A 21,606-nucleotide genomic window follows, 5' to 3' on the forward strand; every position below is an offset into this window, starting at 1 on the left:
ACATACCATCATTATAAACCTCATTCAGTGTAACGAGTCTGTTTTTTCAATCCTTTTATTTTTTTATTGCCTTCTTTCTCTCGTTATTTGTATCTTTTTGTCAAGCATACGCAAAGGATCATTCAGATCCAGACATTATAAACCAAGTTTTGATCCCATTTTTATATAGTTTATATTATTGAATTGTTATAAATATTATATAATTATTGTAGAAATTAATCAAATCTGGAATGTTCTTATCAATAATAGTATTTATTATTTATAATAGTATATTATTTATTTTTATTAAGACTTAATCAAGAAAATGATATATGATTTTATGTATATTTTTCTTTAATATTTTCAAATACATGCAACATCATTCATATGTGTGTGTGTGTGTGTGTGTATATATATATATATATATATATATATATATATATATATATATATATATATATATATATATATATGCTTAATTATATAATATTTAATGTGTTATGTGTGTTATATTTGTTATATGTGCGTGTGTTTTTTATATATGTATATTATTTGTGTATATTGTTTATATATAGAATACGTGTGTGAATAAAATATTTTTCTATCTGTTTGTCTGTCTATATCTGTCTTTCTATCTATTATGTTTTATTTATATTTGTATAGATTTAAAACCAAATCTGTTCACTGGTTAGTTGTTTTTTTGTTTTTTTTTGCGTCTTTGTCTTTTCGCCTCGTTTCCTTTGTGTTTATCATTTCAAACACAGCTGCATTAACTCTATTGTAGGGGTCTGCAGCTCAGAGACCCTTCAGACTGATTCTCAGAGCAGAATTACAACAGAGCGCACGCATCTGCAGCCAACAACAGAGCGAAACATAATTGTGTCCTGTCATATTTAAATGCTCCTCGACTGCAGAAAAGGGACAAAATATCTCCCTCTCTCTAGCTTTTCATTGGTCTTTTTTGCCTCCTCCTCAGCCTCTGTGTCTCTCTTTCACACTCTCTCGTTCAGCAGAGATGCAGCTTTAGCCTGTGTTCTTGCCAGAAACAGGCAGGCTTTGGCAGAGTCCAGTAAGTGCTGGGACAGGCCTGAGGTGGAGAGCAGCACAGACAGGGGCTAGAAGCATCTAGGTTTCCTCTGCTCCTGTTTAACTGCTTCATACAAACAAGACCTGAGATTCACACTCACTCGATTAGCACATAAACAACCTATATATGTATATGTATGTATGTGTGTGTGTGTGTATGTGTGTATATATATGATGTATGTGTGTGTGTCTGTATATGTGTGTGTGTGTGTGTATATATATATATGTATATATATGTATATGTGTGTATATATAGAGATGTGATCTCACCATCATTCAGTCTGTCTGTCTGGGAAGAAGAAACAGAACAAACTAAAACATATAAATCCAGAGGAACTGTTAACCTCTCCAAGATGCTTCAAGAAACCCACCTGCAAAGCTACCTGAAGAAATCTGCTTTAAACACAAAGGAAGGTCACCCCAGATGTTGATTGATAAAGTTAATCGATAAAGAAAATCCACTTATGACATAATTTTTTGACAGCATCCTCATCTCCCAGCACTTTAACTGTCTGTACTGTAGCTTTGCAGACAGGTTTCTTGAAGCATCTTGGAAATACATTTTATCATTTATTTGAATGTTTTAGAAGTGTGCAACTTAGTTTTGAAAGGTAGACGAAATGCATAATATTTCGTTTCACTTTGAGGAACGGAAAGTGGAATCTGTAAAATCACAAGCTAAACTGAGGCTTGTTTTTCCCCAGATGAGCAACACGGCTCATGGCCTTGTGCGCAAACCGCTAGGCCACATCTCATAGCCTCTTGTCATGACTGTACACCGAAATCCCTCGCAGATGAACCTAAACGAAAGGCCCGTTGTTTGTTTGTTCCTTGGCCGGAGAAAACAAAGCCTTGCCTCACTTTCAATCAGAGGTGTTCTCCACCTCTGAAGTCCTCTTGTGACTAAACATACAACCAAATCAAGTCAAACTCCCACAGCCACGTGCGTGGAGCGGACATATCTGGGGTTTCCGTTTCGGAGCGGGTTAAATGTGATCGCCGTGGGCTGAACACGCGTCCCGTCGCTGGTCTCCTTAGCGTCGCGCTCGCTAGGGTGAAAACACACCCCGACAAGGCTGTTTCTGACTAGCCTTCATACATGGATGCCTTGTGTGTGCTTTTGGTATGTATAAAAAAAGACAGAAAGCAGGAACTGTCATTCGTTTGGGTAAGAAACTTAGCGTTTTAAAATGATATTCATAGTTGTTAAAAAATGCACTAATCAGGAACTCATTGTTAGCTGCCGTTTACATATGAACGCAGTTCAAAGATGCTTCATTCATTCAATAGCGTTATAACATTATATCATGTATTGCCTGAAATTAAATTTGATGCTAGATTATAACTTGAACAGTGCCGTCTCATAAATCCAACAGTCGTTTAAACCGTCAGTTTGAAGTTTGCTTCTTCGTTTCTTTTTTGTCGTCTTTGATGTCAACGCAAATTAGCGATCCTAACTTGTACTCCGTTCTTAATTACATCAACGACGGACAGCTTAGATGATTGCCGTTTCAATGTAGTTACATATACATTTTCCGGTCTACTGTGTCATTTTGTTTTTGCAGAGGCACTGCATGTCGGTTGTATTTTCTGTACGTGAGGAACAGGCCAATCACAGTCACTCATACCTGACCGTTCTCCTGTAAGGATTCTTCTCTACATTTTCCTCCCCGCTGGGTCTCCCGAGGGGGGCACAATCACATATTTTACCCTGCAATCATTCCTTACACTTACTGGTTTGATAAATCTATTGTTTTTTTTTTATGCTTTTGATTTCTTCTTTAGAGTAAACGGTTTTGCGCGAGTCCTTTTTGTTTGCTACTCTTTACGTTGGTACGCATGCGTCGTGGTGTTTCGCATATAATACTTCCCGAAACGTTTCTTGAATGCATGCAGGTAACCCACGTTGCCAAGTCTGCGTTTTTCAAGCGGAAAACCTGTTTTTTATGCACTGCTGCTGCGGTGTCATTTAATACCACGTCCCCTGGGCTAGATTTGGCTGTGATTGGGCTACTACTTTGCTGGTTTTGTTACGTAGACCTGGCAACCTCGCTGATAGCGTTCATACCAACGCTAGATAGGCACAAGTTTTCTAAATATAGAGCCCCACGTTTTTGTTTATCATTTCTTTATGAAACAATTTAAATAAAATGGTACAACATTATTAACATGCAGAGTATTTTAAAAATAAAATGCCTATTGAAATATCAGAAGAATCACACGTATGAGAGTTTCAAGTTATTTCTGAATGGAAATGCAATGTAATCATGAATGCAGACTTGGATAATTATGGTAAGATACATTAATATATTTTCAATCGCATCTTTGGAGATAAAAAAAAAAAGTCTGAAATGGCCTTTTAAAACATTTGTTTTTCATTAATTTATTTGGTTTTAATATTAGTTTTTAGATTTTTTTGCTTCACATCTGCTTCAAATTATACGTTTAAAATTAGCAAATGAATTCATTATTAAAAAGGATGCATGAGACTGGATGAAATGATTGCATCAATAATACACCATTCTTATTGTCAGCTACATTTTTAAAAAAGTGGGCATCGGTGAAAAGCACGTATTGAATATTCAGAGAATTATAAAATGAAATTAATTTTATTATAGAAATTGTTCTGCGAGACTTCTAGGGAAGACAAATACTTACATTTTGACATAAACAAAACTGAATTATACCGAAGACACAATCTAACGTTTTAAACTACCAAACATTTTCCTCCTCCGGTTCAGCAGTCACCATGTTCAACAAATAGCTTGCTTTCGTCCGCAAGCTTTGGAAAACAACTTCTGGATTGGCGTCCTTTGAACTCTGTTGCTATTTTTGTCTTGAAATGATACAGAGATAGTTTGTTTCTACAGGTCCACGTCTGAAACCGTAACGGGCAGTTCTTGATATCAGCTGATGATGAAAAAAGAATGATGAATAAGCCTGCACAAATGATCTTCCTCTCACCGATGCAAGACCAACTTGGTTTGACAGTCCATCCACGGTTGTTCTTTTTTTTTTTTTTTTTTTTTTTTGTCATAACATACAATTGGCCATTACATGTACAAATACATCAAAATGACTTAGGTTGGAAACTGAAAAACAGATTTTTTTTTTTTCCCATTTTACGATATAATACCGGGCACTTTACAGAAAGTCTGTTCTCTTTTATTCTTCAAGTCTTTGTGTCCAAAGAACGATAGAGAAGTGGCACTATCCCAGTACAAAAAGGTCCTTTAAAGTCTCCTCTTTTCCTTCCATAGTTAAATACTGCTGAACAGCCCTGCCTTGAAGCCGAAAGACGTCAGGAGGTGAAGAAACTCCTTTCTTTTCCTCTCCTCTGTTTTCTTTCTCTTTTTTTTGTTCTCGTGTCTCTTGTTCTCACTGTAGTCTGGGCCAGTACTGGGACATGTCTGGTTCACTGCCTGGCACTTGGACTGGTACAGACACTCCAGGCGAGATTAGACCTGTTGCATGAGGGGAGAAGAATGTGTAAATATTTAGGCATGTCATATTATGTAACTGAAGTGCAATTAAAAAAAAAAAAAAAAAAAGCGTTACATGTTTATTTATATATATATATATATATATATATATATATATATATATATATATATATATATATATATATATATATATATATATACATATAACGAAACAAATTGATGTGGAGATTTTAAATAAAGCTAAGTTCATTTTTAAATATTCAGTTAGCTTATAAATACATTTCTGAAAAAGTTAATACTTGTGACTTCAGAACTTCATAAAATGGCATTCAAATTTTAGACGTGACACATTAAATGTTTTAATATTTTAACTAATTTAACGTGAAATATTAACATGATCTAATAGGACAATACTTTTTAAATTATGTAGGTTTTGTGTATTATTAAATATTCAATCATAAAACATAGAATAGAAATTTTAAACAAAAATCAATTCAATATCAAAAATACTTGAGTGAAAACACTTGAGGCTTATTATGTGACTTCAGAGCATTTGTTATTAAATTATGAATTAATTTTAAATAAAAATGCACAATCATTTAAAATAATTTTAAAAATAAACTTAATAAAATAACACTGTAATACAATTTTTCTTATATAAATTTTTTAAATATTATATATTTTTCTTTAGTAAATGCTTACCCGTTGAGGTTGTGCCTGAGGTGGCCATTGATTGGCTGTTCATATGTGCCTGCATGTGGGGGGGTGTGTATGTGTCATAGCTCCGCCCATTCACCGAAGGACTGGTGGGTAACATGCAGGAGTAGGATGAGGTCTGGCTGGGCTGTGGAGAAGGTAAAAAGGGCAGACCTGTCAGCAACACTCACATCTGAGAGAAACGGCCTTACAAACCTGTATTCGTAATTGCCTAAGATTTTACAGTGCTTAAAAAATATCAAATTACTAATCCTTTAAAATGCTAAAGCAAGCCCAACATAGCATAGAACAATATAGTACAGCGTAAGGAACTAAACTGACAAACGTGGACATACTTGCATAGGAAGGTTATTGGCCATGGTGAAGCTTGGCATTGGTGGCAGGGCGCTGTATGTGTTCGTAAGAGCTGTGTCTGATCTTCCCAACATGGAGCCTGATGTGAAGGATACTGTAAGGAAGAAACAATCTAAACATGCCGTCTTGGTACATTTTCAGCAGTGTCTGCTTAAGGCCCTCGTGAGCCGACAGTAAGCCCATTGTAGGTTTTACCTGGCGTCGTGGGCTGAGGGATTGGCTGATAAACGCTAGTGCTGAAGCTGCTACTGATGGGTATGTGACTCGAAGAGTTTGTGGCTTGTCTTCTTTGATTTCTTAACTTCTCCTCTCTCCTCCATTTCGCTCTTCTGTTCGAGAACCACACCTGGAGAGACGCATTTTAGTTTAGTATATAGGATGAAGTAAGATAAAGCAGGACACTTTTGCATTTAATATTATTCCCTTTAGATCTTCATTTTAATGTTGTTGTGTTTCCTAACTCGCTTTATATATAAATAACAGGTGGCTTAAGTGAACAGAATATACTCATAGACAATATTAGATTAAACCTGTGTAGTGCATATTATATATATATATATATAATTTTTTTTTTTAATTTAAATAAAAATCTGCTGTAAATGAATTATCTCATCATATATATGTGTGTGGGGGTGTGTATGTATTTCTAAATTATATTTTTAAATATATTTTTATATATAAATATATATATTTCTTAAATATATACATGTATTTATATATGTGTGTGTATATATATAAAATAAATATGCATATGTATATTGTTGACAAAAACTTATTTTGCCTAGCACATTAAAAGTACAATTAAATAAAATGTAAATAAATAAACATTATGTATATATGTTCACTCACCTGTATTCTTGCTTCTGGTAAATCTATTTTCGCAGCTAGTCTCTCTCGTGCAAAAACGTCAGGATAGTGCGTTCTCTCAAACTCTGGTGAAAACATTACAAAATAAGTCACGGGTTAAAAAAAAAAAGTCATTTTCAGATCAATTACGCAACAGTTGCTTACACGTCATGCGGACTAGTTTCATTCAAAAGTTTACAAAAGTTTTATTCCTGAAATGAAGTGTGATTATACTGTTTAGCTACAGCTACTCTACAAATGCTTTCATATTAGCTCTGATCTTCCTGTTTACCTTTTTCAAGTGCTTCTATTTGTTCCTGTGTGAAAGACGTGCGGTTTCTTTGCAATTTTCTTTTTAGCTGAAGCCTCATTTGGGTCTCATCGGAATCCTCTCCGTTGGAGCTGATCGAGTTTGTGTTCTCGCCGCCTCCGTCCGATTGTTGGCAGCCGTCTAGAAAGGAAAAGAAATACAAAATGTAAGTTTGCTCTGTTTATTGGCGCTTCTCATCCTGTGTTTGGGCTCTGGGTTTCAATTAAGGTGTGCCTGTCGCCTTTTTCGATTTTGGCGTAAGGCGTTTTGTGGGCTACTGTATCGCCTTCTGCGATGTTGTGGGAAAACATTTAGAGCACGCTCGCTTAGATCTTTCAGCATCGAGTCACAAAAGCGGACGAGCTTGAGGGCTTTACAGAAATGCGATAAAATGTCCCAGAAACCTTTTCAGATCCTCTGAAATGTTTCTTAAAAACCAAACACCCTCTCCCCCCCCCTACTTTTCATTCCCGAGTTCTTCAATTAGGCTACGGCCACCATATGGGCGTTTGCAGAGCTATTGAGGTGACCACCAATACTTGAATAGGAGAGGGATGCTTTCACAGCCACACAATGTGGGAGAGTAAGGGTAACTCTTAAATACTCGCTGGGAGGACGGATGGCAAACTTTCGTGGGTTGAATTTTGAGAACACAATTGGAGCGGGCGACAAAAGGATTCTCTCCAGCAGTCATTGTATCACGAGGATTCCAGTCAACAGACTTTTCAGCTCGGCGTGTTAACCTTTATGCTCTACTGTCATTAATCACTGTCCCTAGGGCCGGCCCGTTCAACCTCGGTTAGGATTTATACCTTCTTATAGGCGCAGGAAGAAAAACAGCCAGGCCACCGTGAATGAGACATCTAAATGCGAAGCCTCTTGTTTGTCTCAGACTGAAGGATTGGAGTGCCAGCCCCGATAAGCTTTAACCTGCTGGGTTGTTGGACACCAGTGCGTAATTAACCCGTCTCACCAGATACATTTTAAACGACAAAAAAAGTCGTGTGGTAATTATGAAACCCCAAACTTTTAGGACTTTTACGTGGGTGGTGGGGTAAGTTGTCACGCGGCCACCCCGCTGCCCTTTTGAAAGGTGATGTCATGTATGAACTGTATTTAAAGGGTCTGTTAGGGACGTATCGAATGATGCTCATGGGGCCTGTAGAAATCATAAAGCCTGTTCTTTAACTATGCATAAAGAAAATCGTCTTAATAATCGTAATAATTATAAATGAAATCGTTTGATCAGTTATAGCTCCCTACAAACACCTTGGTAAAATTATTGAAGCATATGTAAAAATATATATATATATATATATATATATATATATATATATATATATATATATGTATGTGTGTGTGTGTATATATATATATATATATATATATATATATATATATATATATATATATATATATATATATATATATATATATATATATATATATATGTGTGTGTGTGTGTGTGTGTACACACACACACACACACACACACACAGATAACTGTTTGTTTGATTGATCGAATGAAGATTTTTGGAACCTTACAGTTGATCCAGAAAAATTCTTTTATTATTTTTATTTATTTATGTTTCATTCATGCTTCATTGGGCTATAATGAAAATTAAATCCACCAGTTTTTAGAGTATTTTTGGAAGTAGATCATTTTCTTAATGTGTACATTTTTAGATATGGTAAACTGGGAGAACTAATATAATAAAATAAAGCTCCTCGCATGTACAAATAACCATTGGAAAATGGACCTTTCCATACTTTTTACTGATATGATGTCAGTTAGACATGGTTACTCTAGTACTGGTGTAGCAAGCGATATTATGCTAAATATTAAACGTCTAGCTTTCCTTTTCCCCTCAGAGTTATTTATTTTTCAAAGACCCTGCATCTCTGTGTTCTGAGAAAGTCTTAAAAGGTCTTTGTGTTTAGCATCCACACTTTTCAAGAGCTAATCCGAATGTGTGGCCCGTTCTCAAAAGCCTGACCAACTGTCGCCAGATTTCGGATTTCTTTTCTCTGAGAAAGGCGCTGGGAAATAAAATCATTCCTTATTGGGGCGTTGTCGTAACCGGTGAGGCGGAAGGCGAGCAAAAAGGTGGCAAAACAACCGCGGCATCTTTCAGCTGTGGAGGCCTCGATCAAAACACGCGAGGACCCCTGGAAAAGGAAAAGTGTCCAAATCCTTTAGACGGCTTTAGCACCCCCGAGCCTATGGCGGAGGGAGGGGCTGCTGGGAGTCCTCTGAATGCGATAGAGTTGTCTCTTTTAGCGTCCTGTCAGCCCGGATGAATCCGCTGTTTTATTCAGTGTTGCGTGACATTCATCAGATTGCGACCATATTTGTCTCGCTCAGAAACCTCACCCTGACTAATAGCCCGCTTCGGGAGCGGACTTCGAAATGATAGCGGTGAAAACGATACGAGTTACGAGTCTAAAACAGCTTTATGCCTGTAGACTCGCCAAAAAAAAAAATTGTTACGTTGCGTTATGTTGTATGAGTTCTGGCAATTAATACACGGAATAAAAAAAAGTTTTCGTCTCGAAAAGTCAATTAACAGCGGGTTATATGCTGTGGAGGTTAACGAGAATGCCATGCGGACTCAAATGAATCCATAGGTTTACTCTGCGCTGCATGTAGCGACTGTCTAATTATATTCGCAAAAACGTGTTAAATATTACACGACGTAATTTGAGACAGCTTTGGGCTAGTCTCCTTTTTATAAAGCGTTTGTTTTGATTTTTTTTTTTTTTTGTAGCCGCTGTAAACCAGTCAGCGCTTTGACAGGCCGATATTACGCAGACATTAATTCTCTATGTATCGTATCTTTTTATATGACTGTCTTAATTGTGTAGCGCCTTTAACGGTGACATGTCTAATTGGCAAACGTTGCCATATCGTGTCCAGGGTGTCTCCGGTGGAACATTTCCACAGCTGTCTCCTCAAACTAAACGCGTATTTATGTCGCCTTAATGGGAAACAAAACGTTCTCTAATGAGCTATTACACAGCGACAGTACCGTTCCCATAACACATTTTTCTGTGACAGAAACATATTTTAGACATGGACTCCTTGTTTATTCGATGCCGCGTTCTTTAACAACTGTGAAAGTGGACTGCAACTCGCATTATTGTTTGTCATATCCTCATTATATAGTCACGACCTATAACGTATTTATTAACAGCATTAAATTGTTGATACTATAACAGTCCATGAAACTCCGTGCAACATGCATAAACCAATTTGATAAATCAGATCAACTGTATAGCCTGATCTAATAATTGGCTACTTAAAGCGAACGAAATCTACTTCCATTATTAATAATATGGGAACTGTTTTAATATATATATATATATATATATATATATATATATATATATATATATATATATATATATATATATATATATATAATTCACTCCGGTATGCAAAATAACAATTATATTTAGCGAATCCAATGGCCCTTTGACCCATTTTTCCTCTATGGAAAGTAAAATAGCCATACCTTGATTGGGCTGTCCTGGCACCGAGGTTCCGGGGTACCATCCTGGCCGGGTCCCCCACGTGCCGGTCTGACCGTTCAGCATCCTCAGCTTTTCATACATGCCATCTGCGCCCATCTGTTGCTTTTCGCTAGCCAGGTTGCGCAGTACTCTGTTTATCGATGACACCTGAAAGACGAACCCAAAGATGCGGCACATTAATTAAAGAGCGCGTCCGCGATGTGGCATGTTGGCTTTTGGAACGATTGGCCCCATTTCTGCACAGGCCTACATGCCAGAGCATTACATCGCGTTGCATCGTCCTCTGGTGTAGAGGAGATTACAGCTCCGATGTGGGAGAATGTTCACGTTCAAGGTCATTATTGCATGCTTTTTAAACAGCGCATCAAGCCATTACGCATTGAGTTCTGTGGATGAACTTACACTGGGTATATTATCGTTTGTGCAGACCCCCTCTGATAGCAGCCTGTCTCGGATTTCCCACGCGAAGATTGACGGACACTCCCTCTTGTACTGGGCAATTTTGCCGACCACCTCCGGAGTCGCTACTCGTGGTTTACTTCCTCCGATCGCCCTGGGTCTGATGGAGCCCGTTTCATAGTATCTACCCAAGATTTTACTCACGCAGCCGTTCGACACCTAGATGGAAAACAAAAGAAACAATTCACATACATTATTTAAGACTAGTGTGAAATGTTAAGTGTATGCTGCAAGCAATGATAAGCTTACGTTTTCATTGTCCAGCACTTGGACTTTTGCATCAGCATGGGTCTATAACACAAGAAATACCTTTAACACGAAAAATACGTCTTCAGTGGTACGAGAAATGATGCACTTTTTTAAAAATGCATGTCGCTCGCCAATTTTAAAAATTGCCAAATGGGGAAAAAAGAGAAGCGCTTCGATCTATTCCACAAGACCACTGTTTATGCATTCCAAAACGAAATTTGAAATGAATCCTCGTTGTTTTCGCTGGCATTAATAATGCAAGGACATTGTTAAAAAAATTATATATATATATATATATATATATATATATATATATATATATATATATATATATATATATATATATATAATACAGCTGGGAAAAAAAGTAAGTTTGAAAGCACAAATGTGAGACAAAACTCAAATATTGTCATTTTTGGTGAAGAGTTCACATGAATGGAAAATATGCGTTCTCATCACCTGCAGAATCCGGGATATGTCACACGGCCGCGCGCCACTGTGAGCGAGTTCAACTATTTTCTGTCTCGTGGAGTCTGGCAGCGGTCTGCCGTTGACGAACACACCGCCGAGCTGGTTCACTCCACTGTGACCTTAAAAAGAAGAAGGTAAGACCCCGCTGTAAATCACCGAGCATTTAGCGCACCAGCCTCAAAACACAGACTCCATCTAAACAGAATCCAATAACAGCTGTTTTTAATAGAAGCCTCCGGGTCGCGCTTGTCTGAAACGAGCCGAGCGTTACAAGAGCATTGTCAACAAATCTCGATCTTCTCAGTAAATCGCTTTTAAATCAGCGTATAGCCTCTCGTTATTGCTGTCGTTCGGCTGTCATATGTTTTCGACTGTTCTCCAGATGCGCTCGTAATATCATAATCTCCTAATGCACGATTGAAATATAATTACACACGCAGAACATTGATTAAGCGTCAGCGCTCTCGTATGATCTGGAGCAAAACATCTCCGACCCACTGAGCCGAGATTTGCGCATCTTTGCAAAGCCTTAAACGGATCAGATGGCGTAATGCTATTTGTGGCATTATAGTAAAACTTCTTAAACGCTGCCACGATTTAAACCATAGCCTCACGCGTTAAGTAAAACAACTTAAAAAAAAAAAAAAAAAAAAAAAAAAAGAAGCATCAACCAAAGCACAGCATTAGGTTACTTTGTCAGCGTAAAAGCCCCTATAAAGCAGACCAAAGGCACCAAACCTGAAGCCAAAACGGAAAAGCAGCCTTCCCCGGTTTGCTTTACTTCTCAGCTCCCTTCCCTCCGAAGCCTCGCGTTAAATTGAGTCCGAGAGCACAAGCTCCTTTGCAATAAATAAGCTCCAAATATAGAAGAGGGGGAAAATATGATGAGCCTGCCTGACATTTGTCTTTAAAATAAAGCTAGCTGCACGTCAAGTTTGAGCTTAATTTCTGGAAATAGGCGGAAGTCGCCCTGGATCATGCATGGAAGGCTAATTGAAAAGATCAGTTGGAGCACTTGTGGCAGGCATGTCACTTTATGACATCGCTCTGCTTTTGAAAATCGCATCGTCACGACAAATAGTAGCATGATAAAACGACCCTTTCTGTCTGCATTTGGATATCACTCAGACTAAATTGGACTCTACTCATTTCCCCTTTAAGGGAAGCTTAATTTTAAGGTAGCCAGGGGCTGTGCGCGCGTACGTCCACGGGGGCGCGCCTCGCCCTTAATATATTAAAAGTGACATTTCTTTTTTTCCCAAGTGACAAACCTCCATTGCCTATATTTACGCACTGGGAGCGAGTCTGCAGGATGCTGTTTTGTTCTGTAGGTTTATGCATAATAAATCTGCAGAGCGAAATGTAAAAATCTGAATTATGCACGAATGTTATAGTTTTATTATGCGCGCTACCTGAGAATTATTTCCCATAATGTTTCTGGCACGCTTAACGCGAAGAAAAGGCGAAAAGAAAAGCCGCGTCCTTTTTCGCAACGAAGTTAAATGCGAGATTACTTTTAAAGAGACGCGTTTGGGTTTATTGCCTTTGAGATCAAATGCCGTATGGCTTTAAAAAAAAAAAAAAATACAACCACTTGATTTGAGCTGGCCTACGCGCAGATTAGGATATAAAATCAAAGTTTCGCTTGAAAGGTTAAGTCTTAATCGTTGTATAATTCCCCACGGTGAATGGTGTCGGTCTCGCCCGGTGGCAATCATTACGCGCGCGGTACTCTGTTTCTAATCAATTAATAAGAAGACATATGGTGTCAATTTGGACGCTCCTCTCTATATACACCCAAGAGTTATTAGCACAAAGCTTGGATTGCCGCCTGTGACCTTTAAACAAACCAAAGGCCTAACCCGAATGATATCTTTTTAGTAATACACGCGAGACATCACACGGCAACATTTGTGTACAATAACACCGTTTATCCCTAAGAGGTTAAAAAAAAAAACAATAACAAAAGTTTTAGCCACAAACTTTTTCGGCGCGTAATATTTTATATTTTTAATTTATCTTATTCGTGTTTTTTTTCCATTTTTTTAAAAGTGGGAATATTTTTTTATTATTATTATTTGCGGTGCGTTTTTATTTACGTTCGTAACGCGCTCCGCTTCAGCTGACCTAGATTTAAACGCTCCGTTAAAACTCTAAAGTGTCGCGCCTGCAGAAATAATCCACGGACGTCGAAATTAGTGACCAACACAGTACACACCAGTCGTTAGTATGAAGACAGAGCAAAAAAAAAAAAAAAAAAAAACTGGCACTTACAACAATAAAAGCAATTGAAATGAGAGGATGACATTCAACACACCTTCGTTACAGATGTCATACACCTCTTGTCCAGCATTAAGAGAGAAAATATGTCTCATTTATTGTAATCATAACTTACTCAGTACTTTCCACAAATGACTAAGTATATGTTTTGCTAGTTGGCCTTCACACATCTCAAAGACACAGACACATCAGCGCGTGTAATTTATTCATGCTCTACAACACTCAATGTAGCATCAAAGCTCGGTCTATTATTTCACTCTCGCGGTGTTTCATAAACATGATAGACGTTCCATCAGAATCATGCAATGTCAATTTCGTCTCTGCTAATGGACTAGGTGGATTGGCCGCCGATGCTAACATTAATTCAGCAATTATTTAAAAGCAAGTCAAGCAGAAACATCCTCTCTCTCTCTCTCTCTCTCTCTCTCTCTCTCTAACACACACAGACACACACACACAATTATGCAAAGAGCATATGGGTTAGACGCTCTAACTAGGTTGTGTAGCTATTTTTTATTTATTTATTTATTTTGCAATTCAAGGAATTTCTCGCAGGGAATGTAATTTGCGCTCTCTCAAAAGCAGCCTGTAGAATTTTAAATAATGGCTTGCGACGTCCCACACAACTCCGAAACTGATAAAGTCGGGCTCAGGCGGGCGGGTTTAGCTCGCCGTGCGGTGTTCAGCTACTTTGAGGGAGCCGCGTGAATGACAGGCAAAAATTTGGGCAGCATGCACACGCCCAGCACCCCTGACGTACGACGTAAACCGCCTTCGCTAATACACCAAAACAAATGCTTCGCTGGCTAGACGCCCCTCGCGGGTTTCTCGTGTTTGTTTGTTTGTTTTTTTTCATCCCTTAGCGCACCTTTTTTGTTAATAATAAAAACGCATCTCAGACAAAAAGAAAAGAACTCCACTTACTGTTTTGCATCATGGACGCGACGCCAGACTCCCACGTGGCCCGGTTATAGTATTCTATCAGTCATAAAGAACCAACAGTGATGGTCAGTTTCACATTTTTAAATCAGTTGTATTGCAGTGTAATGCTGTGACTTGTGTGCAAGGAAAGTTACGGACAATAATTGTGTGGGGCTGAAGCCTCACAATTTTTGCATTCATGCTGCAAAAAGTGAGAATAAAAAAAAAAATACTGTCTCCACAAATACACTTATGTCCAGGGTTTACAACTTGCCTGGAAACAGAGTTGACTGTCCGCTTAAAACAATTTATAGACTCTCATCTGCTTCACTCTATTAAAATATCCCTAGGACAAAGCAAAACAATTTATTAGTACACCTATCCGTAATTATTTCTTTAGCATTACAACTAAATCTAATATTAACTTTTTTAGGATCGTGTTTTTATGAATAATTAATTGGATGATAATTAATTAGTTTTTCGGCTTCGTAAAAAAAAATCCACAGTGGTTGTTATAGTTAAATTAAATAGTTAATATTGTTAAATAAGTAAAATTATTAATAAGCCGAATTATTATTATCACTTATCATACTTTTTCAAATTATTTTCTGCTTTTCCCTGACCTTCGTGATTAGAAAACTTCATATGTTGTGGGCAAGGCCTACTTTTTTTTTTCCCCTCTCCTTCAGATACTCTGTTCTGGTGACACACGCTGTCTACCTCGCCTGGCTGCGCTGGAAAAGTAAAGCCAGGAGGGGGTGAGGGGTCCCCGACAAAGCCCCGCTGAATTTTAACAATAGCTTTCTTTCTCCCTCTACACCAAAACCCAGAGAGTAAAACCCGGGCTCCCTAACTAGCTACACCGCTTCCAACTAAACGTACCAACAACTCTCAGAAAATACAAAGAGCTGAAGGGAGCGAGCCCCCCTCCTCCTCCTCCTCCTCCTCCTCCTCCTCCTCCTACACCCGGTCCAGCATACCCCCCTTCACCCGCAACAGCCAGTGCAGCTCACTATGACCCGGTGCCCGTTACCTCAATGCCTTTTTGTTTGTCTCGTTGCGCGAAATAGAAAAGTAATTTCTTGTTATAAGTATCTGGAGGTAATTGTGTTACTGGTATGTGTCGTTAAGGGCTGTAAAAAATGTACAACAGCGCAGTGGGGCGCTCAATTGGTAAAAGACAATTGCAATAAAGAACCCATTCAATGCATTTACCGAAAAGGAGGCCACTGAAGAAATACTGACTGCTTTGATTTTTTTTTTTTCTTTTTAAGTAGATGGATTGTGTGCGCGGTTTACAGTGCACAGCAACAAATAAATACATACACCAATCGCCAGCCAGCGTTACACGTGTTTCCACGAAATCCCACTTCAAAAATCATATAGGCTGTATATTTCACCGCATTGCTTTTTAAAAAAAAAAAAAAAAAAAAAAAAAAAAAAAAACAATTTTACCTCTTTAGATATATTCAGACGTTTTTAAGTAGCGTTTCACTTTTTTTTTAATTTCTCTGGAAATCGAATCGCATTTTTTGGATAGCATTTTTTTAATACCACGATTAAATTTTGCGTAAAGTAAACCCTTCGGTGTTTCTTTCCCACGTGGGCTGTTTGAGGTCTTCCGCCCGCACTCGTCTTTTTAGTTAATGATCTGTTTTAATAGTGCTATGTGTAATTGACAGGGCCTAATCTGCATTTTGTTCGTTCTAATGTGCGACGTGAAGGCTCTTGATTAAGTATGCTTATTTAAGCCTTTGATATTCCGCGGAAAGTAGATTCTCGTAAAAGTTTAAAAAGCCGAAAACGGTGCTGATTTATACAGATGTGTAAAAACTACTGTACGCAGCCTGAATTATAGCACGCAAAATTACTGGCGTCGTAAAATCGAAACAGACATACACGTTTAATTTTAAAGCATTTAATTTGTATTATCGAATGCTTTTTGATAAGACAACCCCATGCACATAGATTTAAATTAGATACGAAAATAATTTCGATTGTATTTTTTTATTACAAACTTCACAACAAAAATGAGTGAATTAACTGTTAAAGTAATTGTGCTTTTTAATGCTTTAGTCTGGGACAAAGAAGACAGCGTTTGCCTGACTGAAAAGCAAAACACCAAGTTCACGGTGCGATTTGGTGCTGGCGCCCGGCTGAATGTGATGGTGTGATTCAACCTGACACTCCACCTCATCGGGTCATTGCGTTCCCATTTTCAGGACTGATCGCGGTCTTGGCCTACTGTGACTTTTTGCTTTCCCCTGTCATAAATAAGAACTTTGCCTGGCACAGAACTCGACATAGCTAAAACATAAAAAGGCAACGATCGTCCGTAAAAACCGCATGATAGGGTTTGACACCACGAGGTTGTGCAGCTTTTTATGTTTTCTTTTTTTTAATGGCGTGCTTTTCGTTGAAAAGTTATTTTTTTTGATGAACAGTTTCTTCAAGGCCATAACTAACTTTTTTCCCAATAATTTGCAAACAACTAGTTTGTTATATATATATATATATGAAGCTAACGTGCATTTAGCAATTTCATTTGTAAGTGGTGCATATGCGTGCAAGTTGCTTGAAAGCGAAAAAATGTCTCAACTTACCTTTTTGAGGCATAGTTCCAACAGTCTCCGTATCCTCGCTGATGTTCTTCGCTTACAGTAAGGAGAAGACTTTGAAGTTCTAGAAATTCGTCCTCAAACAGTTTGTCTTTTATAGTTTCCAACTGATCTCGGGTGGAAAATTTAAATTCCCTGCGAAGGAAACAGAGATTGACAATAAAATGGGATGTCAAGACTGCGCGAGACTGAAAAATGTGCGCTCGTGGGAGAGAGTGTGAGAGAGAGAGAGAGAGAGAGAGAGAGAGAGAGAGAGAGAGAGAGAGAGAGAGAGAGGGAGGGCGCGCACCTATGCTGATTGGTGATAGCACTCGTGTATTAATGTATGTGTTCCTGGTCTGTGCCTCGCCTCCTCTCCTCTTCAGTGGCCCATTAGCTGAGCCTGACCTCTGTCATCATCTCCCAGCAAAACACTTCCTCCTGCCCCGGTGACAGAGCGGGAAACGGGGCCGAGCAAAAAAGCTAGTTTTCAACCCTGCTTAATCGCTCCTCATAAGCATATGATTCTCTCCGAAATGTTTCTATCGAAATGCCTTCGGGCGTTCAAGTTATTATACTCCGTGTAACTAGACACTTGGAGAGAGAGAGAGAGAGGAAAAAAAGCACCAGGAAGTACCATGGTAATTTTGTTTTGTATTGTTTTTGGCTTATAAGCGCGTTCTTGGAATTATCTGCAATGTGAGAATTTTTCCTTGGCGGTACTTATTTGTTGTCAAATAGTAAACAAGCGAATTTGTATACAAGAAAGCGTTAAATGTCGAGCGGCTTTTTTTTTTTTACTTAGCTCCTTTATTATCATGTGAGTTCACGCTGCTCTTCTCGAGCCCAAACTTTCTCCACGTGTCATTGTTGACTTGGTGTCTGAGAATGTCATCCGCCTTCACGGCGCGCGCTCAACGATCGGTCGGGAGACCCCATACTATTTACATTAATAGCGTGATTTGTTGTCGTTTTCAGCGGGGGGAAAAAGAAACTCTGTGTCGTGGGTTGCCAAGGGGGGAAATGAAAATATCATTACGTCCGTGGCCGGACACTTAAACTACATTTGTTGATTGCTTGGACATTAGCGCACACCTCGGTAAACTCCAAAGCAACCCCTCCGCGCCTGTGTTCGAGGTTACATGCGCTGCACTCTCAGCTCGCCACTCGCAGCTTGGGGTGTTCCACCCGTTCACTGGAGTGGAATAGATTCCGGGTTGGGATACAAGAAAATGGAGAGGGGAGGGGGGGGGGACGTATAGCGTGGTGGGACAGCTTTAAAGAGAGACAAAATGCGTTGGGACGCGCGGAGCATAAAATTAAGCTGTGGCCGCATACACTTGACTTCGTTTTGACATGTGAAAAGTGCTAAAAGTCGGAGCTCATCAATAAACTATCGCGAAAGTGAATGCGAGCTCTGACAACCATTGCATTCCCCACTATAGCACAATGAGGAAACAAACGACACTGCCAAAGAGTCTGCATCGCAATGAAAGGCCGCTTGAATGGGAGTCGGATAATGAGCTGGCGCGACCGTCATGCACTGTCATCTCGGGTCCCGCGGTGCGACCCCGCCACGCCGTTTGATATTTTCGAATAATTTCCCCTCTCCTTCCCGTTGAAAAAGTTTCGCCGGTTCCTCGGGAGCTGAAAGTTCGGCGCGAGATGCAACACGTTGCGCTACTCGACTCAAACGCTCGTTTATAGGGTTTTGTTCGTCTGTATCGCGTCGCATCCACCCTGTTGAATGCGTTGCATTAAAAATAAAAACCACTGGGCGTTTTTGCAGGTTCGGCACAGAATCTTAACACGTACCTTATTAGCTAATCTGCATTTTAAACGGATGTGCTTTCAGAACAGACTGTTTGTTTTTGAACGTTTTGTACGGAACGTTCATTTTTAACGGTGTATTTGTTTAAGAAAACAAATGGGAAGCCACTATAACATAGTCGCTGAAAACAATATATTTGCTCTGTAGTTTAGCCAAGCTTTTTAAAAGGCTCAAATATTTGACTAGTCCCAGACTTTTCACACGGATGGACTCTTGTAGTCCTCCCATCAATTAGCACAGTTCGGATTAGCAGTCGGCGGTGTTTGGTCATGAAAAAGACCCTAATCTTGTCGCTATTTCCCTCAGGCGAAATAGACGGTGTCTCTCTTCTCTCTAAAAGTTTTCAACAGGGAGAAAAAAAAACTAATAATAAGGGGCGGGGACAGGACTGACGTCAGAGCGAGAGCGAGAGAGAGAGAGAGAGAGAGAGAGAGAGAGGACTGGAGGTAGACTGACTCTTATTAAGGCAATGTGGGAAAAGTTTATCGTTATGGCTAGCGCAAGCCCCACATCCAGTCACCGTGTTCTGGGGGAGGGGGCCTACCAAAGTTTTTTGGCGTGGTTGCCCACGGCGACATCGACCGCCGCAAAGGCCCCTTACTCTTTAGGCTAACTCCAGGCGCCATGATCCAAAAGCAAGCTACACATTTCGTCAGTTGAAAATTGTGATTATTCCCGCCGTACCCTTTGCTCGTTATTTCAGAGGAAACGCGTCGGTCAGACTTAATGTTTTATTTTATTTTTTGTTTTTTATTTTTTGTTTTGTTTTAACGCGCAAAATGCAAGAATTAAAATGTTTCGATAAAACGACAGTCGCGACATAATTTATGGACCGTGTAATCTTCATTCAGGGCAAAGTTTATGCATTGCAGGTCAAGTGGGAATGTTAATCTCGAAATGAATTTCTAACCACTGTGTTTTATATCGGTCCTGAATAGTGCAATTTGCATAGTGGCCATATTGTACCAGGCAACTTCAAACATTGAAATATAGAGTTGTTAAATCACAAATTAGGCTTTATAGGAAAAAATTATATATAATAATGACTTTGCGTAGGCTAGCCTAGGCTGTATAAAATATTTGCGGCAACACGTTACTTTATTTATTATTAGTATGTTATTTTACTAGTACAAAAATATTTTTATATTGACAAATTTTATTCTGTAACGTACTGGTGAATATATATATATATATATATATATATATATATATATATATATATATATATATATATATATATATACATATATATAAGTAACTCAAATATATTATCAACTATTTTATTTAGCTATTAAAGAAAGCTTTAGTTATGTGCGACGTGCTCGATTAAAAAAAACCGCATGTTTATAACAATAAAAAACAAAGTTGTAATTTACTTAAATGTTTAAATAAGCCTATATTTATTTTTGTCTGACAGATAACATTAGGTTACTTATAATCGTGACGTCCTGTTTACAATGTCTTTGCAAAAAGACATTACAAGTAAATTAAATTAAATAAAGCAATTAACTGCCACCGTGTATCGAGTGTTGGATAATAATAGTCTAATTTTACGGCATAGTTTTAGAGGAATAAAGTTGTGCGTGGCGGTCACATTCGTGGCAAGTTTTGCATCGCTCGAGATTAACTGACACCTAAATGCTGTCGGCGCGACAACTCGATGTCGTAACATTTGCGGAAAAACATGTTTTAAAGTACCATTTACAACTCACTTACCTCAGTGAACGCTTTAGCCCGTTCCGCTAGCGAATCATGAACGAGCGATTTCGTTACGAGAGGCACGCGTCCAAACGAGCCCCTCCGGATCCGATTCACAAAACTAGTCCCAAAGTAAATAATATCCAGTCCAACAAGCCGGAAAGGGAACCACGGGAGAACTCGTGAGAGACCGTAAAACCCCTTCGTGAGTTGATGGAAACGCTAGCCTACGTGAAACCGAACAGATGAAAGCAGGTCCAACTTTGGACTCTCCCTCGAGTTTCTTTCGACACGCGCAAACCTCGCACGTTAACTGTGTTGTCTTGTTGAAAACACCTCTTTCTTTAAACGTGGTTCGGAATAAAAAAAAAAAAGACGTCCTCGTCTCACCATCAACTTTCTCTTAATATTATCCTCAACCTGGCAGTGATTGGCTGGAGTGACGGCCCACGTCACACTTGACGCCATCTATCATCCCGCGATCCGGGAAGTTGAAGGAGCCGCTGTCTGTTTTTGTTTTGTGCGAATTTAGGCACCTGCGTAAACCACGGACAGCCCACGTAGTTTCTTTAAGGTTCATCTCACTTCTAATCATTTTGGCGGTTTTAAGTTTGAAGTATACGAACCATCATACTTTTTTTTTTTTTTTTTAGTTTTTTTTTTTTTTTTTTTGGAATTGAGTAGCCTGTTATTTTGTAGCTCCTGGGGGGGAAAAAACTAACAAACAAAGGAAATTTTTTTCGTGAAAAGATTTAAAGAAAATTAAAAATCATAGGAAATAAGCTACCCTGCAGTTCATTGATGCTGTTTACAAACTGTCACATGTAACCT

General features: G+C 38.7%; 1 protein-coding gene across 8 annotated transcripts; it reads right to left on the minus strand.

Moving 5' to 3' along the window:
• Positions 1-3,655: 3,655 nt before the first annotated feature.
• pax6a (paired box 6a) lies at positions 3,656-21,139 on the minus strand. 8 transcript variants are annotated; one of them, XM_043227229.1, is made up of 15 exons: positions 20,794-21,139; positions 17,253-17,402; positions 14,924-14,995; positions 14,653-14,706; positions 13,766-13,789; positions 11,437-11,567; positions 10,978-11,019; positions 10,672-10,887; positions 10,251-10,416; positions 6,718-6,876; positions 6,429-6,511; positions 5,775-5,925; positions 5,561-5,673; positions 5,211-5,352; positions 3,656-4,529 (listed from the first exon to the last, which is right to left on the minus strand). In XM_043227229.1, exons 4-15 carry the CDS (start codon positions 14,663-14,665, stop codon positions 4,444-4,446), a joined length of 1,326 nt encoding a protein of 441 aa, XP_043083164.1. In that variant the 5' UTR covers positions 14,666-14,706; positions 14,924-14,995; positions 17,253-17,402; positions 20,794-21,139; the 3' UTR covers positions 3,656-4,443. The 8 variants fall into 8 exon arrangements, with proteins under 8 accessions (XP_043083164.1, XP_043083160.1, XP_043083166.1 ...); XM_043227225.1 differs by lacking the exon at positions 14,924-14,995; XM_043227231.1 differs by lacking the exon at positions 13,766-13,789 and having other exon boundaries at positions 20,794-21,138.
• Positions 21,140-21,606: the final 467 nt, after the last annotated feature.

Source organism: Puntigrus tetrazona, chromosome 25 (assembly GCF_018831695.1).
Source record: "Puntigrus tetrazona isolate hp1 chromosome 25, ASM1883169v1, whole genome shotgun sequence".
NCBI lineage: Eukaryota > Metazoa > Chordata > Actinopteri > Cypriniformes > Cyprinidae > Puntigrus > Puntigrus tetrazona.